General features: G+C 37.6%; 1 protein-coding gene across 1 annotated transcript in view; it reads right to left on the reverse strand.

The window, feature by feature from the left end:
* Nell2 (neural EGFL like 2) overlaps window positions 1-15499 on the reverse strand; it is a 452294-nt gene extending 436795 nt beyond the window's left edge. The window contains exons 1-3 of the mRNA XM_047551259.1: window positions 15377-15499; window positions 14897-14982; window positions 14328-14456 (exon numbers count right to left, since the gene is read on the reverse strand). Of these exons, the coding sequence (XP_047407215.1) occupies window positions 14328-14456; window positions 14897-14951 (184 nt within the window). The 5' untranslated portion in view covers window positions 14952-14982; window positions 15377-15499. The remainder of the gene's footprint in view (window positions 1-14327; window positions 14457-14896; window positions 14983-15376) is intronic.
* Between the last annotated feature and the right edge of the window lie 242 nt (window positions 15500-15741).

The raw sequence follows: 15741 nt of genomic DNA on the forward strand, positions 1-15741 counted from the left end.
GGTTCTCAGAGCAGGCCCCCTAGTGAGAGCCTTTCTGACCAGAACAAGCTCCAAGTCCCGGAGCCAGCGCAGCGTACTCCCAGCGTACTCTGGCACACAAGCAGCTTCAGGGACCAGGATAGGGCAGCCAGAGACTTCCCCAAGCAGCCTGGACCCCTGCAGTGGGAGGTGCCTTTCAAGGCTAGCTTCTCGGACCAGACCGCCCAGTGAGAGGCTTTCTACATAGAACCAGCCACAAGTCCCCGAACCAACGGAGAGCTTCGATCCGCAAGCAGCCTCTGGGATCAGGGCAGGGCAGCCAGAGACCTCTCCAGGCGGCTCTGCCCACTCCGGCCGCAGGCTCTTTCCACAGGGCGATTCAAGATGGCGGCCTAGACGGTGACTGCATCCCCAGTCGCTAAAGAACCCAGAAGTTAAGGAGGGGAGGTATTGAGAGACTCAGACTGAAATAGAGCCACGGGTGAGTCTGCCCACTGGGTAAAGCTCGGCCCGGGTGGCAGGCACAGATAGAGGTGGTTTATCAGAGCAGGGCAGGGCAGCTAGAGTCTTCCCCAGGTAGCCTTCCACACTCCGGCAGTGGGCTCCTCCCACACGGCCAGCTGGACGGTGCAGGCCCCCAGTGAGAGCCTTTCCGCACAGAGCCAGCTCCAAACCCTGGAACCAGTAGGGGGCTAGGGGCAGCTTTCTTCGGATGCACTGCATTATCAAATTCCTCCAAGACATCAGGCTACTGAAGGCTGGGAGGTGATACACTGGAAATCTACCGGGACACTATAAGCCAATAGCGAAAATCTGCAATATCTCGGTCCCACTGACAGCTGACCAATATGAGAAAACAAGGGAAGAAAATGTCCCAAACAATCCTAGATACTACATCAATAAAACCCAATGACAGCACAGCAAAAAAATGTCAGAAAGGGAGTTCAGAATGTACATAATTAAAATGATCAGGGAAGCAAATGAGGAGATGAAAGAGCAAATGCAGGCATTGAAGGAGGAGATGAAAGAGCAAATGCAGGCATTACATGATCGCACCAATCAACAGTTAAAAGACCAAATACGGGAAGCAAGAGATCATTTCAATAAAGAGAGATACTGAAAAAAAAACAAACTGAAATACTTGAAATGAAGAAAACAATAAACCAAGTTAAAAACTCCATAGAAAGCATAACCAATAGGATAGAACACTTGGAAGACAGAACCTCAGACATTGAAGACAAATTATTTAATCTTGAAAACAAAGTTGGCCAAACAGAGAAGATGGTAAGAAATCATGAACAGAATCTACAAGAATTATGGGATGTCATGAAAAGGCCAAATTTGAGAATTATTGGGATTGAGGAAGGCTTAGAGAAACAAACCAAAGGAATGAACAATCTATTCAATGAAATAATATCAGAAAATTTCCCAAATCTGAAGAATGAAATGGAAAACCAAGTACAAGAGGCTTATAGAACTCCAAATATACAAAATTACAACAGACCCACACCAAGGCACATTATTAAGAAAATACCTAACATACAAAATAAAGACAGAATTTTAAAGGCCACGAGAGAAAAGAATCAAATTACATTCAGAGGGAAACCAATAAGAATATCACCAGATTTTTCAATCCAGACCCTAAAAGTTAGAAGGGCCTGGAACAACATATACCAAGCCCTGAAAGAAAACGGATGCCAACCAAGAATCTTATATCCAGCAAAACTTACCTTCAAATTTGACGATGAAATAAGATCCTTCCATGATAAACAAAAGCTAAAGGAATTTACAAAAAGAAAGCCAGCATTACAGAACATTCTCAGCAAAATATTCCATGAGGAAGAGATGAAAAACAAAGATGCAAATCAGCAACAGGAGGCGCTAGCCTAAAGGAATAGCCAAATAAAGGAGAAACCAAATCATGTCAAAAACAAATATGAGTCAATTGACTGGGAATACAAATCATATCACAATAATAACCCTGAATGTTAATGGCCTGAACTCATCAATCAAAAGACATAGACTGGCAGATTGGATTAAAAAGAAAAATCCAACAATATGCTGCCTGCAAGAGACTCATCTCAAGAAAGAGACACCCATAGGCTAAAGGTGAAAGGATGGGGAAAAACATACCATGCACACGGACACAGCAAAAAAGCTGGAGTATCCATCCTCATCAAAGATAATGTGGACTTCAAACCAAAACTAGTCAGAAGGGATAAAGAAGGACATTACATGCTGCTTAAGGGAAGCATAAATCAGCAAGACATAACAATCATAAATATCTATGCCCCGAACATTGGCTCATCCACATACATCAAACAAATCCTTCTCAATTCCAGAAATCAAATAGACCACAACACAATAATACTAGGCAATTTTAACACACCTCTCTCACCACTGGATAGATCGTCCAAACAAAAATTGAATAAAGAAACTATAGATCTCAACAACACAATCAACAACTTAGACTTAACGGACATATACAGAATATACCATCCAACAAAGAACGAATACACTTTCTTCTCAGCAGCACATGGATCCTTCTCTAAAATAGACCATATTTTATGCCACAAAGCTACTGTTAGCAAATACAAGAAGATAGAGATACTACTACCTTGTACTCTATCAGATCATAATGGATTGAAATTAGAAATAAATGACAGAATAAAAAACAGAAACTTCTCCAATACCTGGAGATTAAATAATACACTATTATATGATGAATGGATAACAGAAGACATCAGGAGGGAAATAAAAAATTCTTACAAGTAAACGAGAACAAAGACACATCATATCAAAATCTCTGGGACACTATGAAAGCAGTACTTAGAGGAAGATTTATTTCATGGGGCGCATTCAAAAAAAGAAGTAGAAATCAACAAATAAACGACTTAACACTACAGCTCAAAGCCCTAGAAAAAGAAGAGAAGACCAATACCAAAAGTAGTAGAAGACAGGAAATAGTTAAAATCAGAGCCGAAATCAACGAAATCGAAACAAAAGAAACAATTGGAAAAATTAACAAAATAAATAGTTGGTTCTTTGAAAAAATAAACGAAATTGATAAACCCTTAGCCACACTAACAAAGAGAAAGAGAGAGAAAACTCAAATTACTAAAATTCGGAATGAACAAGGAAACATCAAAACAGACACGACTGAAATACAAAACATAATTAGAAGCTATTTTGAAAATCTATACTCCAACAAAACAGAAAACCTCGAAGACATCAACAAATTTCTAGAAACATATGAATTACCTAAACTGAACGAGGAGGACATACACAACTTAAATAAACCAATCTCAAGCAATGAAATAGAAGAGGTCATCAAAAGCCTACCAACAAAGAAAAGTCCGGGACCAGATGGGTTCTCAGCCGAGTTCTACGAAACCTTTAAAGAAGAGCTCATTCCAATACTCCTCAAAGTATTTCATGAAATAGAAGAGGAGGGAACCCTCCCAAACTCGTTCTATGAAGCCAATATCACCCTGATACCTAAACCAGACAGAGACACATCGAGGAAAGAAAATTTCAGACCAATATCCTTAATGAACATCAACGCAAAAATTCTCAACAAAATTTTAGCAAATCGCATACAAATATATATTAAAAAGATAGTGCACCACGATCAAGTGGGTTTTATCCCAGGGATGCAAGGTTGGTTCAACATTCGGAAATCAATAAATGTCATTCACCATATCAACAGACTTAAAGTTAAGAATCACATGATTATTTCAATAGATGCAGAAAAAGCATTCGATAAAATACAGCATCCCTTCATGCTCAAAACACTAGAAAAAATTGGGGTAGTGGGAACATTCCTTAACATTATGAAGGCCATCTACGCTAAACCCATGGCCAATATCATTCTAAATGGTGAAAAACTGAAAGCGTTCCCCCTAAAAACTGGAACAAGGCAGGGATGCCCGCTTTCACCACTTCTATTCAACATCGTCCTTGAGACTCTAGCCAGAGCAATTAGACAAACCAAAGAAATTAAAGGAATACGAATAGGAAAAGAAGAACTCAAACTATCCCTGTTCGCTGATGACATGATTATATATTTAGAGGAACCTGAAAATTCCACCAGAAAACTTTTAGAACTCATAAGTGAATTCAGTAAAGTAGCAGGTTACAAGATCAATGCTCATAAATCCAATGCATTTTCTATACATAAGTGATGAATCTTCAGATAGAGAAATTAGGAAAACTACCCCATTCACAATAGCATCGAAAAAAATAAAATACTTGGGAATCAATCTCACAAAAGAGGTGAAAGACCTGTACAATGAGAACTACAGAACACTAAAGAAAGAAATTAAAGAAAACCTTAGAAGATGGAAAGATCTCCCATGTTCCTGGATAGGCAGAATTAATATTGTCAAAATGGCTAAACTCCCTAAAGTGCTATACAGATTCAATGCAATTCCAATTAAAATCCCAATGATGTAATTCACAGAAATAGAGCAAGCAATTATGAAATTCATCTGGAAGAATAAAAAACCTAGAATAGCTAAAGCAATCCTCAGTACGAAGAGTGAAGCAGAGGGTATTGCAATACCAGATCTTCAACTGTACTACAAAGCAATAGTAACAAAAACGGCATGGTATTGGTACCAAAATAGACAGGAAGATCAATGTTACAGAATAGAGGACATGGACACAAACCCAAATAAATACAATTTTCTCATACTAGACAAAGGGGCCAAAAATATGCAATGGAGAAAAGATAGCCTCTTCAACAAATGGTGCTGGGAAAACTGGAAAACCATATGCAACAGAATGAAATTAAACCCCTATCTCTCACCCTGCACAAAACTCAACTCAAAATGGATCAAGGACCTCGGAATCCGACCAGAGACCCTTCATCTTATAGAAGAAAAAGTAGGTCCAAATCTTCAACTTGTTGGCTTAGGATCAGACTTCCTTAACAGGACTCCCATAGCACAAGAAATAAAAGCAAGAATCAACAACTGGGATAGATTCAAACTTAAAAGCTTTCTCTCAGCAAAGGAAACTATCAGCAATGTGAAGAGAGAGCCTACAGAGTGGGAGAACATCTTTGCCAACCATACCTCAGATAGAGCGCTAATTTTCAGAATCTATAAAGAACTCAAAAAACTCTACACGAAGAATACAAATAATCCAATCAACAAATGGGCTAAGGAAATGAACAGATACTTCACAGAAGAAGATGTACAAGTAATCAACAGATATATGAAAAAATGTTCAACATCCCTAGTAATAAGGGAAATGCAAATCAAAACTACCCTAAGATTTCATCTCACCCCAATTAGAATGGTGATTATCAAGAACACAAGCAACAATAGGTGTTGGCGAGGATGTGGTGAAAAAGGAACACTCATACATTGCTGGTGGGGTTGCAAATTAGTGCAGCCACTCTGGAAAGCAGTATGGAGATTCCTCAGAATGCTTGGAATGGAAACGCCATTTGACCCAGCTATCCCACTCCTTGGCCTATACCCAAAGGACTTAAAATCAGCATACTACAGAGATACAGCCACATCAATGTTCATTGCTGCTCAATTCACCATAGCCAGATTGTGGAACCAACCTAGATGCCCATCAGTTGATGAATGGATAAAGAAACTGTGGCATATATATACAATGGAATATTACTCGCAATGAAGATGATAAAATTATGGCTTTTGCAGGCAAATGGATGAAATTGGAGAATATCATGCTAAGTGAGATAAGCCAATCTCAAAAAACTAAAGGACGAATGATCTCGCTGATAAGCGGATGAGGATATATAATGGGCGGTGGGAGGGGTTAGCATTAGGTTTAGGGTTAGGTTTAGGGTTAGGGATAAGGAGAGCGGTAAGAATGAAGGAAAGAAGGACTGTATAGAGGGAAAAGAGGGGTGGGAGGGGTGGGGGGGAAGGGAAAAAATAATCAAACATCATTGCCCTATGTAAACGTATGATTACAGAAATGGTATGCCTTGACTCTATGTACAAATAGAGAAACAACATGTATTCCATTTGTAAAAAAAAAAAAAAATAAGAATACTATAAAGATATTATAAGCCAATATACCAATGAATTAAGATTCAAAAATCCTCAACAAAATACCAGCAAATCAAATTCAACAACACATTAAAAGGATCATTTATTTACCATGATCAAGTAGGAATTATGCCAAGGATGCAAAAATGGTTCAACATACAAAAATCTATAAATGTAAAACACCAAATTAAAATAATTAAGGACAAATACCATATGATCATATCTATAAACCAAAAAAGGCATCTTTAATGCTGAAAACCTTCAACAACTTAGAAGAAATGTATTTCAACACAATATCACGCATGTATGATTAAACTACTGCTAACATTATACTCAATGTTAAAAAAAGTTGAAAACTTTTCATCTAAAAGCAGGAACAAGAAAAAGATGCCCAAGCTTGCCAATCCTAATTGAAATAGAACTGTTAAGTTCTAGTCAGAGCAATTATACCCTTACCTCAAACCATATACAAAAACAATCTCAAAATGGATTACAGACTTCAATGTAAGACCCAAAACCATAAAACTACTAAAAAAAAGAAGGGGGAAAAGCTCAAGGGTGTTTGTCTGGACAACAATAGTTTGAATATCATACCAAATACAACAAAAGCAAAAATAGATAAGGATTACAGTAAACTAAAATGCTTCTGCATAGCAAAAGAAGCAACAAGTGAAAAAACAATCTACTGATTAAAAGAAAATATTTGCAAACCATACACTTGACAAGGGGTTAATATCCAAAATACATAAGAAACTAAACAACTTAATAGCAATTAAACAAGTAAACCAATTTTTAAAAACACAGCTAAATATACATTTCTCAAAAGAATATTTACAATAGGCTAGCAGGAATATGAAAAAATGTTTACCATCACTAATTATCATTAAAATCCCAATTAAATCCACAATGAGATATCACCTAAACCTTTTAGAATAGAATAAATCTTATCAAAAAAAAAAAAGGAAAAATAACAAACATTGCCATGGATGTGCTGAAAAGGGAACCTGTGCATACTGCTAGTAGGAATATAAATTGGCTCATCCTTTACATTATTGAAAACAGTGTGGGAAGTACAAACAAAAAGTTAAAAACAGAATTACCATATGATCCAGTAATCCCATTTCTGGGTATAAATTCAAAGGAAATTAAATTAGTATGTCAAAGAGATATATGGAGTCCTTCCTTCGTTGCAGAATTATTCACAATGGCCAAAATAAAAAATCAACCTAAGTGTCCATCCAGATGAATTAATAAATAAAATGTGGTGTATATATAGACAAGGGAATACTGACCCACATTAAGGAAGAAAATTCTGTCACTGGGGATGACATAGATGGACCTGAAGCCATTAGAGTAAGTGAAATAAGACAGGCACAGAAACACAAATACCACATGATCTAACCTCTATGTGGAATTTGAAAAAGAACTCATACAAGTAGAGAGAAGAACAGTAGTTACCAGGAGCTGAGTGCGGGAGATCATCAAGGAGATGTTGGTAAAAGGATATAAAGTTTCAGTTAGATGGAGAAATAAGTTCAAAAAGTCTACTGTACTATATGGTAACTGTAATTCTAGAGAGGAAAATAAAGGTAGGGATAGAGCTCATGAAAATCAAAGGGAGATCAACAGAGTAGAGGAAAGAGACTAGGGAGAGAGAGAAGGGGAGGGAAAGAGGAAATACTGGGGAATAATATTGGCCAAATTATATTGTTATATTGTATGTATGTATACAAAATAATGAATTCTATCTACCATTATAAAACTTATAATGCTCCAACAAAAAATATTTTAAAAACAATGTATTGTACTTTCAAAAATCTCTAAGACACTAAATTGTAAGTGTCCTCATCAAAAATTTGCAAATATGTGATGAAATGAACATGTTGATCAGCTTTATTTGGATATTCCACAATGTACATAGTGAAAACACGTTGTACCTGACAAATGTTACAACTTATATTTGTCATTAAAAAAATAGATTAAGAATAATAAAAGTCTCAAATCTTACCTAAATCAGGTATGAATGAGGCTCCAGGCATAACACATTCTTAGGCACAATAATAGAAGTAAAAAGAGGCTGGTCACCAGACATAAGCAATGATGAAATCCAGCCAGGAAAACCACATGGTATCAAGTTTTGAGAATAATCCTTTATGATTCTTAACTCTATCTGCTGGCATCTCAATTCTTACCTTTGATTAAACCTTCTTTTTTCATGAAAGGTGACCCAAGTTCACAATGAAGTAGGTTTATCAGTCTGTTTCTTGCTTTTAGAAATTTTAGGATCTCATGACCTTCTTTAATTTTATCCTCTGACTCAAGCAAAACCAGCAGCAGCATTTTTCCTGGTACAGTGTTCTTAAGAACCTTATAGGTTTCCCATGTATATCATGGAGATTCAGTCATAGTGGGAGAAATAGATATTCCTCAGATAAAAAGATAACTCCACAGATATTTCCTGAATAATTCCATTTCTATTCCTGGCCTCCAGCTAGGTGTAGTGACTCACACCTATGACTCCAGCAACTCAGGAGGTCAAGGGAGGAGGATAACAAGTTTGAGACCAACCAGAGCAATTTAACAAGACCCCATCTCAAAACAAACAAAAAAAGACTTGGTATGTAGCTCAGTGGGAGACCACCTCTGAGTTCTATCCTAGTACTGCAAAGTAAGAGGGAAAAAAAGGTAAAATAAAAAGAAAGTGTCTTTTAAAAACTCCTGACCTCTGCTGAAATAATTAAGGGGATCCATGAATTGTATGTCCTTCAAAGAGCCCTAAATGCAATATGACCTTTTATATTTCTGAGACACTACCAAAAAATTTTCCAGTCATACTGTTGGTTTTCTCTCTAGAACAGCCATTCCAGAACAGTGAATCTCCTATTTTAATTTTTTCTTTTTGTAATATAGATGGGCAGAGGATTTCTCAAATATCAAGTTCTGGACCTTTTTGCTAAACAATTCTCCCCAAACTCTCTCCTTCATTTCATATTTTACTATAAGATGCAAGAAAAAGCCAGAGTGCACTTTCAACATTTTTCTTACAAATCACTTCAGCTTAATATCCAAGTTCATTGTTTAAAAGTGCTGCTTTCCACATAATGGAAGGACACAATTCAGTTAAGTTTCCTACCACAACACAAACAAGGATACTGTTTCCTCTAGTTTATAATAACAAGTTTCTCATTTCCATCTGAGTCCTCTCTGGAAGTGTCTTTAATGTTTATATTTCTACCAACCGTCTGTTCATGATGATTTAGATATTGTTTAAGGAGATTTAGATTCTCTACCATGCTCTTTACTTTCTTCTGAATCCTCCCTAATAGTCAGCAACATCTGTATTTCAATTAAAATCATATTCAGAGCAATAAAGACCTTCTCTAGTATGTTCTCAAAATTCTATCTGCCTATTGCCAACTCCAAAGCTACTTCCACACTTTTAGGTATTTCTTACAGAGTACCCCACTTCCATATACCAAAACATATATTAGTTTCCAATTGCTGCTAAAAACCAATCACAACAAACTTAATCACTTCAATCAACATAAATTTACTACATCACAATTCTGAAGGTCAGAAATCGAAAATCAGCCTAACTGGACAAAAATCTAGGTGTCAACTATGCTGTGTTCCTTCTGAAGACTCTAAGGGGAAAAAACTTTTTTGATTTTTCCAGCTTCTAAAGACTTCGTAGATTCCTTGATTCTGGGACCTCTTCCATCATGAAAGCTAGCAACTGCTGGTCCAGTCTTTCTCACATCACAGAACTCTGATACTGACTCTGATCAAAGAATTCTGATACTGACTCTTCTACCTGCCTCTTACATATTTAAAGGATTTGTGATTACATAGGGCCCACCCAGATAATCCCTGACAGCTCCTTATCCTCTGAACAGCAGATTAGCAACCTTATCATATAATATACATAAAATTCTCAGGTTCCAAGAACTAGAACATGAACATCTTTAGGGGTCTATTATTCTGCCTACCAATACATGTTTATATAATGATAGCTTTTCAATTCTGTTATATTAGTGTGATCTACAATGTAACCTGGTCCTTACTATACTTATTTGCTTCATTTCATATTAGAACCCCTGTGTCTCCACTCCTCTAGACTTCTTCTGTTTACTCAATGCACCATGCTCATTCTAGGCTCAGGACCTTTGTTCATACCATTCCCCTTGCCTGTGTTATTTTTTCTCCATGAATTCCCTCAGCCTTTCTTCTCCAGACTCCTCTTATATATCCTTCAGCTATCAGCATAAATGACTCTTCCTCAAAGACAATTTTCCTGACCTTTTGATTCTCCAAACTAAAATACAGATTCCCATTACACCCATAGTTTTTCATATAATTTATCTCAATTGTGATTAAGTTATCTGTGTAATTATTTAATGGCTGTTTTTAAGGCACTATGATGACAAAGGAAAGTTCTACTTCTTTACCATACACCTAGTAACACATAGGAATGATTCATTTGGATGAATGAACGTAACTTGTTTAATCTTCATAACATTGATCATTTTATAATCAAGGATACTGAAGCTCAGAAAAATAAAGGGCCCTCACCATAGTAACATAACTAGTCTATTTGGTTTCTAAGTTCATTTCTTAATTACTGTGTTATTCTACTCCACTGGGACATCAATAACCAGCATCCCTAAGTTTAGACAGGCCCATTAACTATCATACAAGTACTCATTGACACCTTGCTTTCCTTAATGCAGTTACCTTGGTCTTCTAAGACAATGTCCTTATTACATTCTATTTTCAAACTGCCATAAGAGTAGATTTGTGAACAGTTTTTTTCTTTTTAAATCTTAAAGTCCTTTAAAAATAATTACTAAACATTTTGAAATTATCAGCTCAGGAAAAAATATACTTTGATTTTATCTACTTTGGGGGAATTAGTGAGATTATAAAATCTATGAACACTTCAGAAGAAATTTTCTTAAGCCAACAGATAAAACTATCTATATTTGGAACCTGGACAGATGAATTGTTAAAAAAATCAAAGATCTAAAAATCATGCTAACTTTTCTAGAAAGGCCTAAAACTTTGCTTCTGTGCACTCTCATTCCTGATTTCTTATGTACACAGAAAAAAGAACATTGCTATGATCATTATCTTGTAAAATACTTCCTAGACTTTAAAACAAGGTAGGCAAAATTCTATGTATAACTGCACTAGTCCTTAAGATTTCAGGACTCTATAACCATTCACAGCTTTTCCTCACTGTCAGAATTCACTCCTCTATTTTTTAAATAATAAGAAGTGTATTTTGTGGCTATGAGAAAGACTAAAGCTTGAAGTCACTAAAAGATTCTAATGTAATTCTATACTACTGCCTGGACACTTTTTTCTTAGGAAATCTAATATAATAGGGACCAACTGAAAGCCATATTTATTAAGTGATGATCTAATTTAGTATCTTAGTACCTAAATTTATAAAGCAGCCATAAATTAAATTTCAGCAACAATAAAACCATCTTAGTGATACTATTGTTGCTATTACAATAAAAAGGTATGACTTTGAAATATATTCCCATGTGATTATAAACATATAATAAAGTGTTAATAATATATATATTCATGCTTCATACTAATTTACAAAGATTATTTATAGTTTCAAAAAGTACTGAATTGCATCTCAAAAATCACTAAAGACAAAAATAAAGTAGCCAAAAGGAAAAATTAATATTAAATAAGTAAAAAAATCACTGGACAAATATATATATAGAGAGAGAGAGAGAGAAATTTATTTATTTTAAAGCTAAGAGACAGAAGATAGTTTTATTATTGCAGGAGAAATCTGACAATTCAAAATCTCTTCTGTCTATTTAGAACACATCTAATAGCACAAAGAAACTTGTATGATAGATTCTTGAAATCTAAAAGCATCTCACAGATTTTGTAATTTGTTACTATTCCTGCTGTGATGTTTTACACACCATATAAAATATCTGCAGCACCCTCAATTCACTATAAATGGATCTATAAAATCTCCAGAGTCCCAATGCTTTTGTTTCTCTAAGCCCATGGAATACAATGAAGCAGCAAGACTCAGAACCGACTTAACAAAACCTTCCACATCCTAAATGCATTACCTTTACAAGGCAATGCAGAACTACATGCAGAGTCAAAGGTTCACTTGTTGTCAATTTTGGAATCCCAATTTTAGAAAAAGAGAAATCACTAAAGCATAATCAATACATCAGTACTATATGCCTACTGAGAACACAGCATTACTGAATGATTGGCTACATGAAATAAAGTTCATAATTTGACAGGAAATAAAATCACATCTTCAAATTTCATAAACTATATTTCTAAGGCATTTACTCTGTCTAAATATTGGACTTGGCATCAATTGTGAAACAAAAATAACCAAATCATCAATGTACATAGATATCTAGTTACTGAGGATGATTCAAAGAAAACATATTTTATGTGCCTTGCTATTTGGAACATAATGGCTACCTTAAAGAAGTTGGCAATTTAATAAAAATAAGTGGTAAACATTCATTTTTAAAATAGAAATTAACCAGGAAAAAATATTAGTTCCTTAGACTTTTTCTAAGAAACTGTCTAATATCTAGTTTTCCAATTGTCTCATATAAAATGTACAATCCTGAGGGTTCCTATATGTGACAGTTCAGGCAGTCTTCATATGGAGCCAGGAAGAACACTAATAAAATTTAAAGGCTCCTTAGAAATATTAAGAGCACTTCAATACCATTTTTTTTTATTAGAAGCTTTAGATTCTGTAAAGTTTTCCAGTTACTGGAATTGGCAGTCATGAAATAACTTGTTTTCCATTTCACAGGAACTGAAAATCAGAGATAAAATAATACACAACAAAAAACAAAAGCTTAGCCCTGATAACATGTTTATTAAACTCTGCAATTTTGCTGACAGCTGTGGCTTACTTCCTTTATTAGATTAGGGTATTGTTTTTAAAAGATTCAATATCTAAGCCCCACCCTCCAAACAAAACAAGGTCTTTAAGGATATAAGATATTATCTTAAATATCTGTCACAATAAAAACACTAACTTAAAAATAAAATCAAAATGACAGTTTTTAAAATGAAAATTACACTTTAATTTCCAGTAAGAGCAAAACTTCTTTTAAATAAATGCAACACATGTCAATTTCCTCCTTTCCCAACTGTGAGCTTTGGTGTTAATGTCCATGGTGACACATACTGGTTATAACAGGCAATGACACCACTAGAGAAACACTCAAGTTTATGTGGTTGCAATTTCTTGGTGGAAGATCTGCTGGAGTGGATGTATTTTGCACATTCAACCCCTTAGTAATTATGAGTTGCACTCCTAATGAAGACATGGTCCCAAAATGGCCAAAGAAAAACCTAGGTGGCATGGGGAAAGATGCCTTACTCCATCAGATATGTTGAATCATACTCCATTTCTTTTTTGCTTTCATCTATTCTTCACCATGTGTAACTCTACTCTTTCTGTATATATTTAGTACCTTTTAGAAGCTCAGATTACAGCATCTTTCCACAAACCAAGTAATTTTCAAAAACTTTACTAAATTAAAATTAAAGGCTTATTGAACTGGATTGTGATTGTACCACATATTTAAATATAATTTGAAAAGTAATCATTTGTGCATAGCCAATGTCCATTGACTTCAAAAAGTTTTAAAATCCTAAGCATACAATTAATGACAGTAGAAGACATTAAGATTGTTTACTTGAAATATTTTCAAAATATTTTAAGAGAATATTATTCCCTTTCTCTTGTCATTGGTGGAGAAGGAGGAACGATGATCTTTCCATAATGAATCTTGCCACAATTATAGTGTACTTGTGATATACAGTAGAAAAAAATACTACTAAAAGGTGTACATTTTTCCGGGAAACTACCCGCACAAAGAAATGCTTCCCAGTAAGGTACCACCATACCTGAAACTTTCAGAGATCAATGTCTTAACTAAGATTAAGCTATCTTGTTTCCTATCTAAATCAATTTCACCCAAATGAGGCGTTTGTGTTATAATTCATTGTTCCCCAGACTCCAAAATCAACCATCTGCCATCGGGGTTTCGGATCTGTAATTAAGGGACTCTCCATTAGACTGGCAAGAGTACAAAGTGAGGAGGAGGGTGCGGGAGTGGAGAAAACCCAAGCCACTTGAAAAGAGATCGGGTAATGTGTCTTACACTCAACCCTCAGCTCTGATACTGTCATCCATGAAGAAACACAAAGTTAGGAGAGGCCAGGCCAACTCCTCCCAAGGCTATCGCAACTGAAACCACACTGAGGACTTACTGCACAGGATCATACCTTGAAAGAGAAAGGCTTTCGTCCCATTATGCAGCCCCGGGACCTGGCGCACTCCAGCTGTGGACTCTCCAAGTTCTAACTCTGTTAAGACGTCGATCTGCAGGGAGGGGTCTACCCCAAGCCCCCAAACTGGTGGAGTGGGTAGGAGGAGGAAAGAAAGAAAAAGCTCCATTAAAATGCAAGCCTCTTACTCCAGGGCAGCAAAGAACCGCGTCTTCGCGACAATATTGGGAAGTGATGACAAGAGGCGACTCCCTCCTCCACCAACAAGAGCCTTACCTGAGATCAGCAGCCAAGCTTTAAATAGCGGGGCACCCAGTCCCATTTCCATGACCTACTTTAAGCCCCTCTCTGTAGGAAGTTCCCCCTTAGCCCTCAAACCTGACCAGGGGCGTGACCCGCCTCGCTGTCTCCGAGGCAAGCACACACACACACAAAAAAAATTCTAAATCCAAACCCGCCCCCCACTCCAAGCTTCCCACTCCAGACCTACTTCGGGTCCAGGAAAAACGAGGCATTCCCGTGGCGGGAGCCATCCCTTTCCCCGCGCCGGCTCTATGACCACTCACCTGCCCCGAGACCGAAGATCAAACAGAATGTTCTCAGTAAGACCCGAGACTCCATGGTGTGGATCTGCTCAGTCCATCGTCTCCCTCTTTAAAAATAAAAATAAAAATCGAAGAGGTTCTTGGAATCAAGCGAGAAAATAGCGTGTGCCTCTCCTCCGGCTGCCTCGGATTTACTGATTAGTAGGATTAACACGATTTGGTTGCCTAAGAAAGAAAAGGGTGGCCCCCGGAGACGCGTGAAGAACTTAGAGCCTCCAATGCGCTCATCATTCCCACACGCAGAGCCCAGGCGGCGGCGCGGGCTGGGAGGGGGCCGGGAGGGAGGGGTTGGGCTCACCCAGGACCTGCTACGCCAGGGAATTAGCTCCCGAGCAGAATAAATACAGCCGAAGACGTGCACACCCTGAGGAAGGAAGGCGGCCCCAAGAAAGCCGGGGCTGGGGCGGCCCCGCACCCGCCCGTCTTCCCCGCCGCCCGAACCTGTTGTAAAGGCAGAGACAATGGAGAGAGCTTCGGGAGACGCGCGGAGGAGAGACTGCTCCTCCGGGAGGGAGGGGCGGGCCCGGAGGCGGGGAGAGGAGGAGGAAGGAGGGGCTGCCAGGGCGAGGCCGCAGCTCAGTATCCCTCTCCCGCATGGGCTCCCGGGTTCCAAGCCGGGTCTGGCGAGCCCCCGAGCCACTGCAGCCTCCGCCCTCCTCCTCTCTCTCTCTCTCTCTCTCTCTCTCTCTCTCTCTCTCTCTCTCTCTCTCTCTCGGGGACAGTCAACGCCAATTTCCTTTCGGGATTGAAAGATCTAAAATCAAGGTGCTAAGTTGATGGGCGGTCTTTGCTCTCACCCCTAGATT

Source organism: Sciurus carolinensis, chromosome 4 (genome assembly GCF_902686445.1).
Source record: "Sciurus carolinensis chromosome 4, mSciCar1.2, whole genome shotgun sequence".
NCBI classification, from domain to species: domain Eukaryota; kingdom Metazoa; phylum Chordata; class Mammalia; order Rodentia; family Sciuridae; genus Sciurus; species Sciurus carolinensis.